This window comes from Phocoena phocoena, chromosome 15 (assembly GCF_963924675.1).
Source record: "Phocoena phocoena chromosome 15, mPhoPho1.1, whole genome shotgun sequence".
Lineage (NCBI taxonomy): Eukaryota > Metazoa > Chordata > Mammalia > Artiodactyla > Phocoenidae > Phocoena > Phocoena phocoena.
In genome coordinates, this window is record NC_089233.1 from 66,834,871 (window position 1) to 66,850,655 (window position 15,785).

A 15,785-nucleotide genomic window follows, 5' to 3' on the forward strand; every position below is an offset into this window, starting at 1 on the left:
GTGTCCATTTGCATTTCTCTAAGTATTTTCTTTTTTTTTTTTATTGAGGTGAAATTCATATAACATAAAATTATCCTTTTAAAGTGAACAATTCATTGCCTATTAGTACTTTCACCGTGTTGTGCAACCACCACCTCTGTCTAGTTCCAAAACATTTATAACCCCAAAAAGAACCCTGTACCCATTAAGCGGTTGTTTCCTGGTCTCTGTTTCCCCTAATCCCTAACAACCACCAATCTGCATTCTGTCTCTATGGATTTACCTATTTTGGATATTTCTTATAAATTAAATCATACAACCTATGACCTTTTATGTATGGCTTCCTTCACTTAATATGTTTTTGAGGTTGATTTATGTTGTAGAGTCTGTCACAACTTCATTCCATTTTATGGTTGAATGATATTCCATTATATATTTATGTACCAATTTGTCCGTTGCTCTGTTGCACATTTGGGCTGTTTCTACCTTTTGGCTATTGTGAATAGTGCTGCTATGAACATGGACATACATGTGTTTATTTGAATACCAATTTTCAGTTGTTTTGGGTATATACCTAGGAGTGGAATTGCTGGGTCATATGGTAATTCTATATGTAACTTTTTGAGGAGCTGCCAAACTATTGTCCACAGCGACTGAATCACTTTACGTTTCCACCAGTGATATAGGAGGGTTCCAGTTTCTCCACATCTTCACTAACATCTAAATGTTTTCTTATCTGTAAAATGGGCAGGATTATCTTGTGTGTGTGTGTGTGTGTGTGTGTGTGTGTGTATATATATATATATGTATATATATATATATATATATATACTTGTATAACACCTGGTGATGTGAGGATGAAATGAAATGAAATATATAGAACACTTTGTAAACACAAAGGTGATGTACACACATAAGGTGATATTGTCTGAGATAAAATTTAAGCCCTCGTTTTACAGATGAGGGGACAGGTAAACAGAGGCTGTGACGTACCTAAGTCATGAGAGACAAAATAGGCAAGTCACCACCACTTAGAGCTTACCTTTACCTCAGAGATTCTCAAGGATAGATGAAATGGCCATAGTTTTGTGAGGAGCAGTATTAATGCAGAAGGTAAGAATAGCCATTTGTGAGACATGCAGGACCACACTGTCTTTGAGAGCAAGGTACTGTTGCCTGTGACCTTCAGTACACTTGCAGTGGTAAGGAGTAATTAGTCCTAGATGGAGTGCTCTCTGGACCTAACGAACTATAAAGGGCTAACACTGCGTGATTTCAAGACTTGCTGTATAAAGCTATGGTAATCAAAACAGTCTGGTATTGGTATAGGGTTAGACAGCTAGATCAACAGCGTAGTATATAGGGAGTCCAGAAATAGATCCACACATGTATGGACATCTGATTTTTGACAAAGGTGCCATGATAATTCAAAGGAGAAAGGATAGTCTTTTCAACAAATGGTGCTGGAACAATCAGGTATTCATATATCAAAAAAAAAAAAAGAACTTTGATTCATACTTTGTACTATGTACAAAAATTACCTCAAAATGGATTGTAGACCTAAATATAAAACCAAAACTCTAAACTTCTAGAAGAAATAATGGGAGAAAAATCTTTATTGGTTGTACAGAGATCTGGGTTATACAGAGATTTCTTAGATATTATACCATAGAGGAACAGACTATTAAATTGGACTTCATTAAAATTAAAAACTACCATTCTTCAAAAAGTACTGTTAAGAAAATGAGATGACAAGTCACAGATTGGGAGAAAATCTTTACAGAGTATGTATGTGATGAGGGACCTGTATCCAGATCATATAAAGAATGCTCAAAACTCAGTAATAGCCTTTCGTTTTGGTGGTGTGCAGTAGTAATATGGTGGTGAAAATTTCCAAGAAGAGGACGTTTGTTGTTGATGGCTTTTTCAGAATTAAACTGAATGAGTTCCTCACTCAGAGGCTGGCTGAAGATGACTGCTCTGGAATTGAGGTCTGAATTATACCAACCAGGACAGAAATCATTACCTTGGCCTTCAGGAGCAGAATGTTCTTGGTGAGAAGAATCCAGGAATTGACTGACGTAGTTCAGAAGAAGTGTGGATTCCCTGAGAGCTACGTAGAGCTTTGTGCTGAAAAGGTGGCCACACGAGGTCTGTGTGCCATTGCCCAGACAGAATCTCTGCATTACAAACTGCTAGGAGGGCTTGCTCTGCAGAGAGCCTGCTGTGGGGTGCTGCAGTTCATCATGGAGAGGGGGGCCAAGGGCTACAGGGTCATGGATGTCAGGGAAACTCCAAGGACAGAGGGCTGAATCCATGAAGTTTCTGGATGGTGTGATGATCCACAGTGGAGACCCCATTAACTACTATATTGATACCCCTGTGTGTCAGTGTTGTGCTGGGCATCAGAGTGAAGATCATCTTGTCCTGGGATCCAAATGGTAAGACTGGCCCTAAGAAGCCCCTTTCTGACCACATGAACATTGTGGACTCTAAGGATGAGATGTTATCCATCATTTCCATCTTGGGACAGAAGGATAGGAAGCCAGAGCTACCTGCCATGCTCGAGCCAGTCCCCATTGCATAACATGGTCTTCTTGGCACCTGCATCTGGAGTCTGGATGTTGCTTTGTAAAGACCTTTAATACAGTCTTTTAAAAAGACAGTATAACAATGACAGCAAAAGCCCTCAATAATACAACAAACAACCCAGTTTTAAAATGGGCAAAAGATTGGACAGATATTTTACCAAAGAAGATATACTGATGGCAAATAAGCACATGAAAAGATGCTCATTATCATTACTTATTGGGGAAATGCAATTAAAATCACAGTGAGATACCACTCCATACCTTTTAGAATGGTTAAAATTTAAAAGACTGACCATACCAAATGTTTGGTGATGATGTAGAAGAATTAGAGCTCTCATATACTGTTGAAGGGAATGTTAAATGGTGCAACCATTTTAGAAAACAGCTTGGCAGGTCCTTAAAAAACTAAACATGCATCTATCATATGATTCAGTCAGTCCACTCCTAGAAAATAAGAGAGTATATACGTGTACAAAGACTTGTACATGAATGTTTTTAGCAGCTTTATTTGTAATATTCAGAAGCTGGAGACAATCCACATGCAACAGGTGACTGTATAAATTAATTGTGGTATAATCCATATAATGGAATACTACTCAGCAATAAAAAGGAATGAACAACTGATACACACAAAAATATGGATAAATAATTGTGCTGAGTAAAAGAAGCCAGACTCTCCCCCCGACCCCCACCAAATAGTGCAGTACTCTATGACTTTATTTGTATAGAACTCTAGAAAATGCAAGTTAACCTATAGTGACAGCAAATCAGCAGTAACCTAGGGAGGGGGCAAAAAGGAGTGAGAGGAAGGATTACAAGGGTGCATGAGATTTTGAGGGGTGATGAATATATCCACCGTCTTGATTGTTGTGATAGTTCACAGGTGTATACTTAGGCTACAATTTATCAAATTTTACACTTTAAATATATGTCGTTTACTATATGTTAATTATACCTCTGGGCAGCTGAACAGAACTTTGTAGCCCATAGAGCATTGCTGTGGGGTTGGGTTAGGGGGCTTAAAAAATGTGCACATGTTCCATTGCCAGCTATTCTTTTGATTTGTGGCAGTGATGAGTAGCTGCACCCCAGGAGTTTAGGTTTTAGAGCATGAAAAAGTATGCTAAAGTGAAATACTGTTTTAGGGTTTGAAAAATGCCCTCTATTTTTATAGAGTAGTATATGATAATACATCTGAAATGTTATGTTCTTCTATATAAATAATACTTTAAAAAGCAAGGCTTCCTGTGGTGTGTCATATTCTCAGAAAGGCTGGGCCTCAGTGTTGAGCATTTGACATTGGTTCAGTGGTTCCTGGCTAACTGTGTTCACCGTACGAATACGCTCAGGTGAAGGTGATGGTTGACTCAGGTGACCGGAAGCGAGCCATCAGTTCCGTGTGCAGCTACATTGTGTACCAGTGTAGTCGGCCAGCTCCTCTTCACTCCCGGGATCTTCACTCCATGATAGTGGCAGCTTTTCAGTGTCTCTGTGTCTGGCTGACAGAGCACCCTGATATGCTTGATGAAAAGGTTAGTCTACTAGATCTTAAACCAGTAAATAGAAACAAAAATGTATGTTGGGAAAATATCTTTTGAAAGAGAATATCTAAATTTAAATACAACATTGCATACTTTAAACTGAATATACTTGTTATATTTCAGGAAAACACTTGTCCTAGTGAGCATAATTCAAAAACTGTCATTGTACTTATACAGTTGACCCTTGAACAATATGGAGTTGAACTGTGTGAGTCCACTTATATGCAAATTTTTAAAATAGTAAATACTACACTATTACATGATTCCTGATTGGTTGAACCCGTGAATGTGGAACTGTGGTTAAGGAGGAACCGCATATATGGATATGGCTGACTATACATGTGGATTTTCGACTGAACTGAGGGTCAGTGCCTCTAACCCCCATGTTGTTCAAGGGTCAAATGTATTTGGTTGCAAATTAACCCATAGAGAAGTTCTTTTCAAAGATGGACCTTTGAATAATTTATCTGTGAACTGTCAAGAGATGGCCAGTAGGTACTTTGGTCACCTGTCATCAAACCAAGAAGGGCAGTTGATAGCCAGGCTGCAAACCTAGAGCACTGCTTGTTCATAAAGGTTGCTTGTATATAAAAATTTCATTTCACACATGGTTCTTTCTTTTCAAGTAGACACATATATCTAGGCTGCTTTCTCTACCATTGTTCCATGTAATACTTTTCTTATGGGAAGGCAGACAGTTACAAAGAATTCACAGTGTAAATAAAAGAAGAGATACCAGGTTTATTGGAAAATTATAGAGAGCTTTATATAGTTTTTAAAAAATAATACTGTTGATTAACTCTTAGTCATTTTCATGATGACTTGTAAAGTTATCATACCAGAAATTGCTTTAAAATGTCAGTAACCTATGAGCTTCCCTTTGGATAATGTAACATATTTTACACTGTCTAGGTTTAACTGAATTACTGTTACATCTCTTTCACTCAGCCTTTCACGATTTACAGTCCATGGTAATTTTATAAGAATTGTGACTGAAAAAATTGAATTGAATTTATCATTACTTATTATCTAAATCTCTTAACACTCAAATTTAGTTCTTTAAAGAAAAATTGGGGGGGGGGACAAGTTTATTTTATTAAATTATTTTGAAGTTAATATATATCTATTCAAGAAAATGAGAAATTAGAGTCCCACCACCAAAACACACCCATATTGACACTTTCATGTATTTCCTTGTCGTCTCATAAGATAGGTGTATTACAAAAGCTAATCTGCTTTTCCTTTTTCTAGGACTGTCTTAAGGAAGTGCTAGAGATTGTGGAACTGGGTATTTCAGGAAGCAAGTCCAAGAACAGTGAGCAAGAGGTCAAGTACAAAGGAGATAAGGAGCCAAACCCTGCATCTATGAGGGTAAAGGATGCTGCTGAAGCCACCCTAACATGGTATGAAAGTGACTGCACAGGGCTTGTGCCTAAGAGTTAGATGGGATTAGATGTGATCCTGTGTTGTTTCATCTCCTCCCCAGTTGTTCAGCATTAGGTGACACAACCCCATTTAGGATACTGTTTCTCCAGAAATAAAATGGAAAAGGAAATGTCTTGTTTTTTGGACCAAAGGAAACCAGGAACTTGGGGCTGAGAGTTTGGGTCCTTGTTTCTCTATGCTGGTTGTCAGTTAATTCAAGTCATATCATTTTAGAGCTGGAAAGGATCTTGGAGAGCCTTACCCACCCCCTCATTTTGATGGCTGAGTCCAGAGACAGGGTATGTCTGGGTCACACCATTAGGTCTCCTACTTGCCAGCTCAGTGGTTTGTATTCTCTGCTATACCATTTATATTACGTTATAGGTTCATTCAGCAAGATTTATAAACTTCCTCTTATGAACTGGTAATAGGATGTAAAGATAAATCAGATTCAGTTATCGCCCTCAAAGAGCTTCTTGTCCAGTAGGGAAGATAAGATGTGAACACAAATATCTATAATGCTAGTTAGATTAAATGCTCCAAGAGACGAGGTACAAATAAAATGCTGGGGTGTTGGAAGGAGGAAATGAATACTTCCAGATTCGGGGAAATCAAAATAAGATTCCTAAGGAAAAGGACATTGACCTGACTCTTAGAGAATGGATAAAGTTTGAGCTACAAGTCAGATTGCAGGGTGGTTAGGCAGCAAGAGAAGACTCCTATGTCAAGCAATGTGGTTGTGAAGGGACAGAGACAGGTTGGTATCTTGAAAAAGTATTAGAATTGAAAGAGTGTGTTTGGCCAGTTAGTGAGCAGAGTAGAAAGAGGGAAGAAAGGCAGTTTATCAACTGAAAGGAAGAGGTAGGTGGAGAAGATTAGGTGGAATTGGTACAGATGGAAAGATGAGGCTTATGAAAGGGTAAATGTAGATGAGACCCCAGAACAACATAGAAACAGGAAGGAGGAATGTCAAGTCAGTCTGGGTTGGCTCATCTTGGTCTTCTTAGTAAAGTGGTAGGTAAGACAGCTTGTAGATTTGTATGTAAATCAGCCCTTACCAAGATCCCAGCATCTTTTATGAGTTCTGTGACCTGTTGAAAGCTTCACACTAAAGTATGCACAATAAAGTTGGGTTTATTTCAGTTCCTCATGGGCTTAGGTCATTCCGTGAAGTTTTAGAAGCGCACTTGCTTTAGTTCAGTCCTGCTCACTATGCTAATGATGGGCTTTCATTGACTTTGTGGGGGTTTGGCTAATAGCTAGAAAATTAGAAAAATGCAGTTGAGTACTAGAAATAATAAAAGTCCAGAGAGAAGACCTGTGTGGGCTGGGGTGGACTTAAAAGCATTATTAAAAAACTAAGACTTGATGTGTGTACCTTGAAGAGTAAGGGATATGGAGAAAGGGGGAAGGACATTTCTCACTGGGACTCTGCATTATATAAAAATAAGTTTGCTCCATCCTAGGCTGGATGGGACATTCCATTGAGAATATGATTGGCAGTGAGGATTGGATATGAGCTCGGAATAAGTAGAGAGTCCTGGGATGCTTCCAGAACTAGCCAGTAGTTATCGAGGTGGCTCATCTGTCTTATCTCTGCTGGCAACTCTACAAAAGGCATCTTTAGTTTTAAGTCTTGAAGAGGGCCCTGAAGAGTCATCATGAAACATATCCAAATCACATTTTCTCTGTTCCCTCACAATTACAGCTTTATGTCAGTATCATTGCTGTTTTCCAGTTATGCAAACACAAAACTTTGACTCATTTTCTGATTTATCTCTGCTTTATCTGTTATTCCCCATATGAAGCCAGTGACTGAGTCCAATAGACTTTACCTTTGAAAGTATTTCCTCCATTTGTTCTGACCTCAGATAGCATTCCCAGTCCAGGCCCTTATCACTTCTTGCCTGATTTCTCTGTTTTCAGTCTCTCACACTTTTCATTTTGCATTCTGTTGCTGAACTCATCATCTTAGGTACTGTGCTTATTCTGTTGCTTGAGTGATTGAAAACTGAATAGATGGCTGTTTACTGCCATATGGTGTGAAATTTTTGGTCTCGTTTTCAAGGCCCTCCTTGAGTCCCCACTCAAACTGTCTGATCTTTCCCAGCACATCCCTTCTGCCACAGCTGGCAGGCCACTTGTGGCCGTGAAGTGTACATGTTCATACCTGTCTATATACTTCCCCTGGGTTTCAGGACTTCCCTCTTCTCCTCTTGGCCACATCCTCCATTGTTTGGTGCTCACATCATATCCACTACTTCCATGGACCTTCTTTGGTCATTCTGCTTCTTTTCCACACCTCTGTGCTCAATTAGTCTGACCTTACCACACTGCATGAATTCTACAGTGTCACGATCACACCTGGTTATATTTGATAACATGCTAGTGTTACCTCCCCAACCTGGGTAAAGGCCACATTTCCCTCTTCACACCGCTCACAGTGCTGAGCACACAGGAGATAGTTACGGAATGCAGATCAGCTGGTTGGTGTTTTTTCCCTTGTATAATATACATTAGGACTCTTGGAAGACATTTTAGTGGCCCCTCTGCTTAGTCACCTTTAAGACTTATTTACCAAGTTATTTGGCCTCTAATTTGGGGGTACTTTAACCCTCAAGTTTGCCCATTTCATTTTAATTGTTAAAAACTTGATGTTTACACTGAGCTGAAGTCTCTCCCACTTTAACTTCTACCCATTGTTTCTGATTCAGACTTTTAATAATGAAACCCTTTTTTCCGAGGAGTGGTGGTGTCCGAAGACAATGCTCAGGTTCTTTCTAATTCATTTCTGCCAGTACCTTCAACTGTTTTTCATATGACAGAGATTTAGAGTACCTTTATCATCCTCGTCTTTTTTCCTTTCAATGGTGCAGGTTTGTCTGTGTACCTCTTTAAAGGTCAATGACCTTTAAATTGTAGAATATTATATTTTCATTAAAGTGTACTTAGAGACTGCATTGGGTTTTTGAGAACCTGGTGATTTGTACTAAGTCAACTAAAATCTTAGAGCCTTTTTTTTTTTTAACGCATTTACCTTTTGTCTTTCTCATCCTGTACTTATTTTTGGGGGGTGGTATTTGGATGTAATGTACAGAATTTTACATTTAACCTTGAAATTTCTTTATGTGAGATTTACCTCATTATTATTAATCTTTTAAGATTCTTTTGGATCTCAATTCTTACTCTGATATATTAACTCTGCAGCTCAACTTTTGATCAACTGCAGATTTATTTATTTATTATTTTAAAATTTATTTATTATTTATTTTTGGCTGTGTTTGGTCTTTGTTACTGTGTGCAGGCTTTCTTTCAGTTGCAGCGAGCAGGGGCTACTCTTCATTGTGGTGTGCAGGCTTCTCATTGCGGTGGCTTCTCTTGTTGCAGAGCACGGGCTCTAGGCCAGCAGGCTCAGTAGTTGTGGCTTGTGGGCTCTAGAGCACAGGCTCAGTAGTTGTGGCGTACGGGCTTAGTTGCTCCGCGGCATGTGGGATCTTCCTGGACCAGGGCTCGAACCCATGTCCCCTGCATTGGCATGCGGATTCTTAGCCACTGTGCCACCAGGGAAGTCCCCAACTGCAGATTTAATGAGCCTGCCCTGTGTGTCCTAATCAAAGATGCTGATAGGGTTTTCCCTGGTGGCGCAGTGGTTGAGAGTCCGCCTGCCGATGCAGGGCACACGGGTTTTTGCCCCCGTCCGGGAAGATCCCACATGCCGCGGAGCGGCTAGGCCCGTGAGCCATGGCCGCTGAGCCTGCGCGTCCGGAGCCTGTGCTCCGCAATGGGAGAGGCCACAACAGTGAGAGGCCTGTGTACTGCAAAAAAAAAAAAAAAAAGAAAGATACCGATAAAAATATTGAACAGGGTCTTCCCTGGTGGTCCAGTGGTTAAGACTCCGCTTCCATTGCAGGGGGCACAGGTTCTATCCCTGGTCGGTCGGGGAAGATCCCGCGTGCTGCACAGCGTGGCCAAAAAAATAAATGAATGGTTAGTTCTTTAAAAATATATATATATTGAACAGAGAAAGACTCACAAAGCACATGATAAGAGGTTTCCCTTCAGGTTCACAGAGGTTTTTAAATCTTGTCTGTAAGTTTATAATGATACACTGCCAAATACTTGCATGTCTTGATTTCAGAGATATTTCTCTGCCTTTCCAGTCTAGTAATCATCAAGAAGAGAAAATGTGGTTAGGCTGGTGTGACGTGTACCCTTGCCAGCAACCTATTTGATAATGTCTTAGAATCTTGCATGGAACATAAGCTCACATGGTCCATATGCTTTGTGACAACCATCTCTGTCCCATGTTAGAAAGCCCACATTTTCCCATTACTTGTCTCTTGGTTTTTCGTAAATTCTTAGGCCTGAACTCATCATGAAGTTCTCCTGGTCCTTGAAATTCTTAGATAGTCCTCCTCCTAGGAGGAGAGAAAATGGAAGGAAAGTATCTATTGAGCAGTGTTGCCTTCTATTATCAGAGAGATTTGGGTTCAAGCATTAGAATGAAAGAGAAAGGGAGAGGATTGCAATGGTGTTGGGGAATACTAATTTTCAAATGAGTTACGTATGAAGGATCAGGTGATATTAGGACCACAAGGTAAAATCTTTAAGTTTTCTTAAGATTCTTTCTGTGTTTCAGTTTCTTAATTATAAAATGGGAATAATAATGGTAGCTATCTCATAGGGTTGTTATGATAACTAAATAAAATGTGTAAAGTGCTTAGACCCAGTGCCTGGCACATGGTAAGTGGTATATGTAAGTTATTACTATTATGCATTGAAGGTATGCAGAAATCTCTGTGGATATATATAAACATTTCAGAATGGTAAGACTTGATCAGTTGAATTCCAGTTTATAAAGCATTTTTTCATATATGTTCTCATTTAATAATTACAATGGTTCTGTGAGATGTTAACTACTAGTGCATCAAGTTCCTTATCTGTAAAATGACGGTATCTATTCATGGCCACACAGTGAGAAGGCAGTAGGCCCTGTTTTCTGGTCTCTTGATGATCACTTATCTCTTGTGAGCCTGAGTTTCCCCGTCTGAAAAATTGAGGGGTCTTGGCTGATCTTTGGATCCTTTTCTAGGTCTAGAATGCTTTAGCATTATCCTGAAACCTGGAGCACACACATTTTTAAAAATGTATATTTAGGAGCTTCATGATTTGGAAGTATGATTAGTCAGGTTCCCTGGGTAGCAGACTTCAAGAGAGAGAAATTTGCTTGCAGGAAGTTTATCGGAAAGTGCTCTCAGGATCAACCCTTGTGAGGGAATGAAGGAAGTAGGATTGAGCAGAGGGAAGACATAAACTGTGATGCATTTGCAACAAAGAGCTCTGGAGCTGGGCTGGCCCTTCAGGAGTCTCTCATGTTGGGGCCGGGGGCCTGGGACTTTATACCCCTGCATTAACAGTTCATTGGACGAGAACTGCCCCAGGAGGAAGCTGTGATCTTGAGTGAAGTGGTTCTCATTGGCCTCTCCAGGACTCAGCTGAAAGCTATGGCCACCATCTCCCTGCATCTGGGCGACTGGGTCTTTCCGTCTTGGAGAGGGAAATCTGGACAGCACACCACAGCATCTGCCACAGGGAGTAAATCTGACTCTCAAAGAGGAAGCGTGGCTGTGGTCAGATAAATCCAAAAGAACAGAAGGACAGATTGATGCATGAGGTGAATTTAAGATTTCCCTTTGGGGATTAACTGTTATCTTTTGCATTCTCCGTAGTATTATGCAGTTGCTTGGCGCATTTCCTTCACCCAGTGGTCCTGCCTCTCCTTGTAGTCTGGTGAATGAGACCACTTTGATTAAATACTCCAGACTGCCAACCATAAACAAGCATAGTTTCCGGTACTTTGTCTTGGATAACAGTGTCATCCTGGCAATGCTGGAGCAACCTCTTGGAAATGAACAGAGTAAGTTTCAGCACTTTGGGCTTTTTCCATTGGTAAATCAACATGTTCATCAGTATTAGCAAGCTGTTTCCAGGATCGGGGAAGGAAAGACTGCAAATTCTAAGTAATTTTGCATTTGTCAGAAAGCCTTCTAGCTGATGAGATAATAATAGCAGCTAAAAAATAGAGGGTCAGAAAATGCAATATACATATTAAATAGAATCTTTTAGAGGCCCTTTATATCTATTAGAAAAGAGCTCCATAATTTTATAAAAAGTTTAGTGGGATATTTCTGTTGTTTACTGTGTATAAAAATCATTATTACTCTTTCGTCCTTCTTGAACTTTGGATCCTGCCCCTCTCCTTTCCCGCCCTTCACTCCACATTGTTCTTTTTCAGTTATTGGTGCCACCCAAACAGGCTGGGAATTGGAGGAGTCATCTTTGCCTTCTCCTTCCTGTTTGTTACTCCCTTATGTAGTTGGTTTCCAAGTTTCTACCCTGCTAGTGACTTTGGAATCTTCTTTTCTCTGCATTCCTCCCAGTACAGCCAAATGCAGGACTTTATTATTTCTTATCTGGATTATTGCTTCCTACCTGATCTGATTCTTCCTCCTTCCAGTTCCAAAATTTGTTACCGTTACCTCCATCCTACTTGCTGCCACCATTGCATTCATCCTCAAATGCAGATCTGACCATGCCAGTGCCCTCCTGAAAATTCTTCAGTGATTTTCCATTGACATAACATGCACTGTTTTCTTCCCCTCTTTCCCCCAATTATAAACCATCTCAAGGTGTGTGATTACCACTGCAACGCAGACTGCTCAGAGTACATTTTTTTCTGATGGTAATTGGAATCAGCCAGTATGTAAAGGAAGCATGTTCTTAGAGAGACCCTTATTGCTGGGAAGGTAAAGTAAAGTGAAGGTTACAGAATCGTTGGGCATACAAGGAATCACCTAGCGTGCAATTCCCTCATTTACAGGTTAAGAAACTGGGGCTCAGAGAGGGTATGTGACTTGTCCAGGGTTACTTGAGAAGTTCATGGTATGACCAGGACTAGAGTCCAAATTTTCTGAACCTCATACTGTCTCTTTGTTATTGTTGCCCCACAGTGATAGGATTTCCTCAGTGATTAAAGACTTACCTTCTTACTTTTGCAAACGTGAAAAGGATCTTAGAGTCCCATGCAAATTCTGTTGAGTATATATAGGTAGGATCTCATAAACCCCTAAAATGAAATGAGACGTTTCCCAGTAGTTCAGGGACGAGTGAATACCATCACAGCTTTCCTTCCTCTTGTGGTAAGATACAGTGACTTTAATATGAAGTGGATGGGGCCTTTAATCGTTGCCCAACTCCAGAAGCACTGGTCCCAAGTCTTTCCTTCTTAAGGCACCTCATCCTTCTCTACCTTAGACCTGGGTGTTGCTTGACTTTCTTCCCTGGTTTGTGCCAATTATTCATGATTCCTCCAGTTTCCCACTCCCAAGCCACCTGCTAAAGAGGCTATAAAATCCCAGTATCCTCTCCAGGTTTCCTGGCCTGAGGGGTAAATGTCAACCCTTTTCCAGATTTTTTAGGACTCCATTACTCTCATTCTAAGCAATTTCATTGCATTGGAATTCTACCAAAAATGTAAACAATTGGGATTTTATAGAAGTACAAGGATATTTTAATGGTTCATTGTATGGTTCATTGAACCATTAACTATGAACAATGGTTCATTGTTAATAACAGAAGTAAGAGAGAGAAGTTTGAACAAGTTTGACTCCTACACCAGAGACAAAAGAAGGGAGGGAATAGGAAGAGGGATCTGGGTACTCAGGAAGTCCATCCTGAGTTCTTTACCTCCCTTCTTCCTGCCCCTGAACTTGTGTTGGGATGAAACAGTGCCTGCCTGTGGTGGGCCGTGGTGCACAAAGGCATGGGTGAATGTAGCATCAGCACCGCAAGCACCCAGCCTGTCTTCTGCATTTAGGTCATTCCCAACACTGAAAGTTAAGAGTATTTGCTAGGATAGTGTTACCCAAAAATGTGTATGTGTATTGCTGGAGGTATGTGAGATGATGTTGGTTGATACATCGGTGAACATTATTTTATGTATTTTTAAACATGTGTTTTAAAAATATATAATTAGCACACCAAAATTCATGATTTTCCTTTTAAGGTAGAAATACATCATTTCCTTCAAAAATTTTAAGTTTAAATTTAAATAGTAATAGCGGTACTTGAATATGGCAGAATCCACAGAGATGGTTCACAAAGGATAAACGTTAGGGAAGCACTATGCTAGGGCTTTGATTATTAGAGGTGTATTTTATATGTTGTCAGAAATAAAAACTTTTCCACCAACATTTTATTCTAGATGATTTTTTCCCCTCTGTCACTGTGCTGGTCCGGGGAATGTCTGGAAGACTTGCTTGGGCACAACAACTTTGCCTTTTACCCAGAGGAGCAAAAGCAAATCAGAAGGTATCCATCAGAAGTTACAGGGAAGTGACTAGGAGTGAGTGTGTGTGTGCACGTGTTTGTGTGTGTTGTGATTTAAAGGTTAAATAATATTACAACAAAAAATCAGAGATAAATATTTTTGATCCTAGCCAGATTCTCAGTCAGTGAGTTCACATCAGAATCATCTTAGGAGCCTAAAATTCCAGGTCCACTGAAATACTCTTTAAAGACGTCTTCAAGGCAGGTGTATTTTCAGAAAGCTTTCCGAGTGACTCTGACATCCACTTATGATTAAGAACTACTGTTCTGAACAGTGGACCGAATTTTTTCCATGCAGTGTTTAAAATAATAAAATTTAGGTACATGCCATTATGAAAAAAATTTTGCCAGAGCCTTGATGTCTCTGGCAACAGTACTTAGTTTCAAATTGTTTCATATAACTGTATAATTGGTAATATGCTCTATAATTTTTTAATGTGCTATATAATTTAATGAAATCTTTCTTTGGGGTGGCACAGTTTATTTTCTTTATAACAGTTGTAATCATGTGAATAAAATTTGCTTACGGGAGAAAGTTGGAAAATTCAGATAATAAAGAAGAAATTTTAAATCACCTGTACTCTTACTCTCCAGAAGTAGATAGCCACTGTTAATATTTTAGTGGGTTTCCTTCCAGTCTTTTTGTTCCTTTCTGTACATAACACTTAAATAGAATTTTAGTCATTTTTGTATATACTGCTCTTTTCACTTATCACACTGTAAGCTTTTACTTATGTTACTAAAAATTCTTTAAAACATAACTTAATAAAATTTTACCAGCATTTAAGAGAGACGCTCACAAAATTGGAGCAAATGCCTAAAACAATTGAACATTCCATATGTCTCTGTTAGATGAGATGAGTTTGCTGTGAGGAGCACACCCCTATTTGCTCCTGGTGGCGTCGCGCCAGTCACATTCTGTCAGCAGAGCACTGAATAAGCCACTGAATGCCATTAAAGACTGAGGAAGAAGGAGATCAGGAAAGGCACTAAAACTGTGTGGTAGTTTAATATGTGCCATATATCTTTTTGTTTAATCCTTATGACAGTCTTGTGGTGGATTATTTCCATTTTTCAGGTGTGAAAACGGAAGTCACACAACTAATATATATTAAAGCAGGGATTTGGCGCCTTGAAGACCTAGATTCGGTGCCATATCTTTTCACTTAAGCCATGCTGAGGTTCTAATTATCGAACCCACATCATCATCTAGAGATGCCCAGTGGATGTAAACTTGTACTTTATTATATGGAATGATTTGAGAGCCCTTAGGGAAGAAGGAAGTTTGAGCCTTAAGCTCTGAAATACCTTACCTATTGGCTTACCACTGAATATGGAAGATTCAGGCCTGGTGCAGTGGAGGTCCGTAACCCATTTATCAGGCACAAAAATCTCTCATAAGTTGATGAACATTTTTATAAAAATAAAAGAGTACATTGGTACCTTTACCATTAGCAGTAGTATTTGCAGATTCTTACTGAATTTCTGTGTTATGCAGTCCTAGGGAAACACAGGCTTCTAAGAGACCAGGGAAATACATGTCATTTCAGATGGCACCCAAATGTAATAAACGTAATGTTATTTGTTTTACTTTAACAGCTTTTTGTGCCTGAACCTCGTCCAGTTCCTAAAAATGATGTTGGATTTAAATATACTGTGAAACATCGACCATTTCCTGAAGAGGTGGACAAGATTCCTTTTGTGAAAGCAGATCTGAGCATTCCAGATTTGCATGAAATTGTTACTGAAGAAGTAAGATAAATTATTATCAGCTGTTGTTAAGAGAATGACTATTAACATTCTTCAACAACTTCTGTGGTCAAGACACTGCCTTTCTTTGGTATTCCTGGGGGTGATTCAT

General features: G+C 39.5%; 1 protein-coding gene and 1 pseudogene across 2 annotated transcripts in view; both read left to right on the plus strand.

Annotated features, from left to right (window-relative positions):
• RALGAPB (Ral GTPase activating protein non-catalytic subunit beta) overlaps nucleotides 1–15,785 on the plus strand; it is a 76,870-nt gene that overhangs the window by 41,316 nt on the left and 19,769 nt on the right. For both annotated transcript variants that reach the window (XM_065892054.1, XM_065892053.1), the window contains exons 16-20: nucleotides 3,920–4,102; nucleotides 5,363–5,514; nucleotides 11,266–11,453; nucleotides 13,800–13,906; nucleotides 15,524–15,676. In XM_065892054.1, coding sequence (XP_065748126.1) covers nucleotides 3,920–4,102; nucleotides 5,363–5,514; nucleotides 11,266–11,453; nucleotides 13,800–13,906; nucleotides 15,524–15,676 — 783 coding nt within the window. The remainder of the gene's footprint in view (nucleotides 1–3,919; nucleotides 4,103–5,362; nucleotides 5,515–11,265; nucleotides 11,454–13,799; nucleotides 13,907–15,523; nucleotides 15,677–15,785) is intronic.
• Nucleotides 1,857–2,566, plus strand: LOC136134807 (small ribosomal subunit protein uS3-like; annotated as a pseudogene).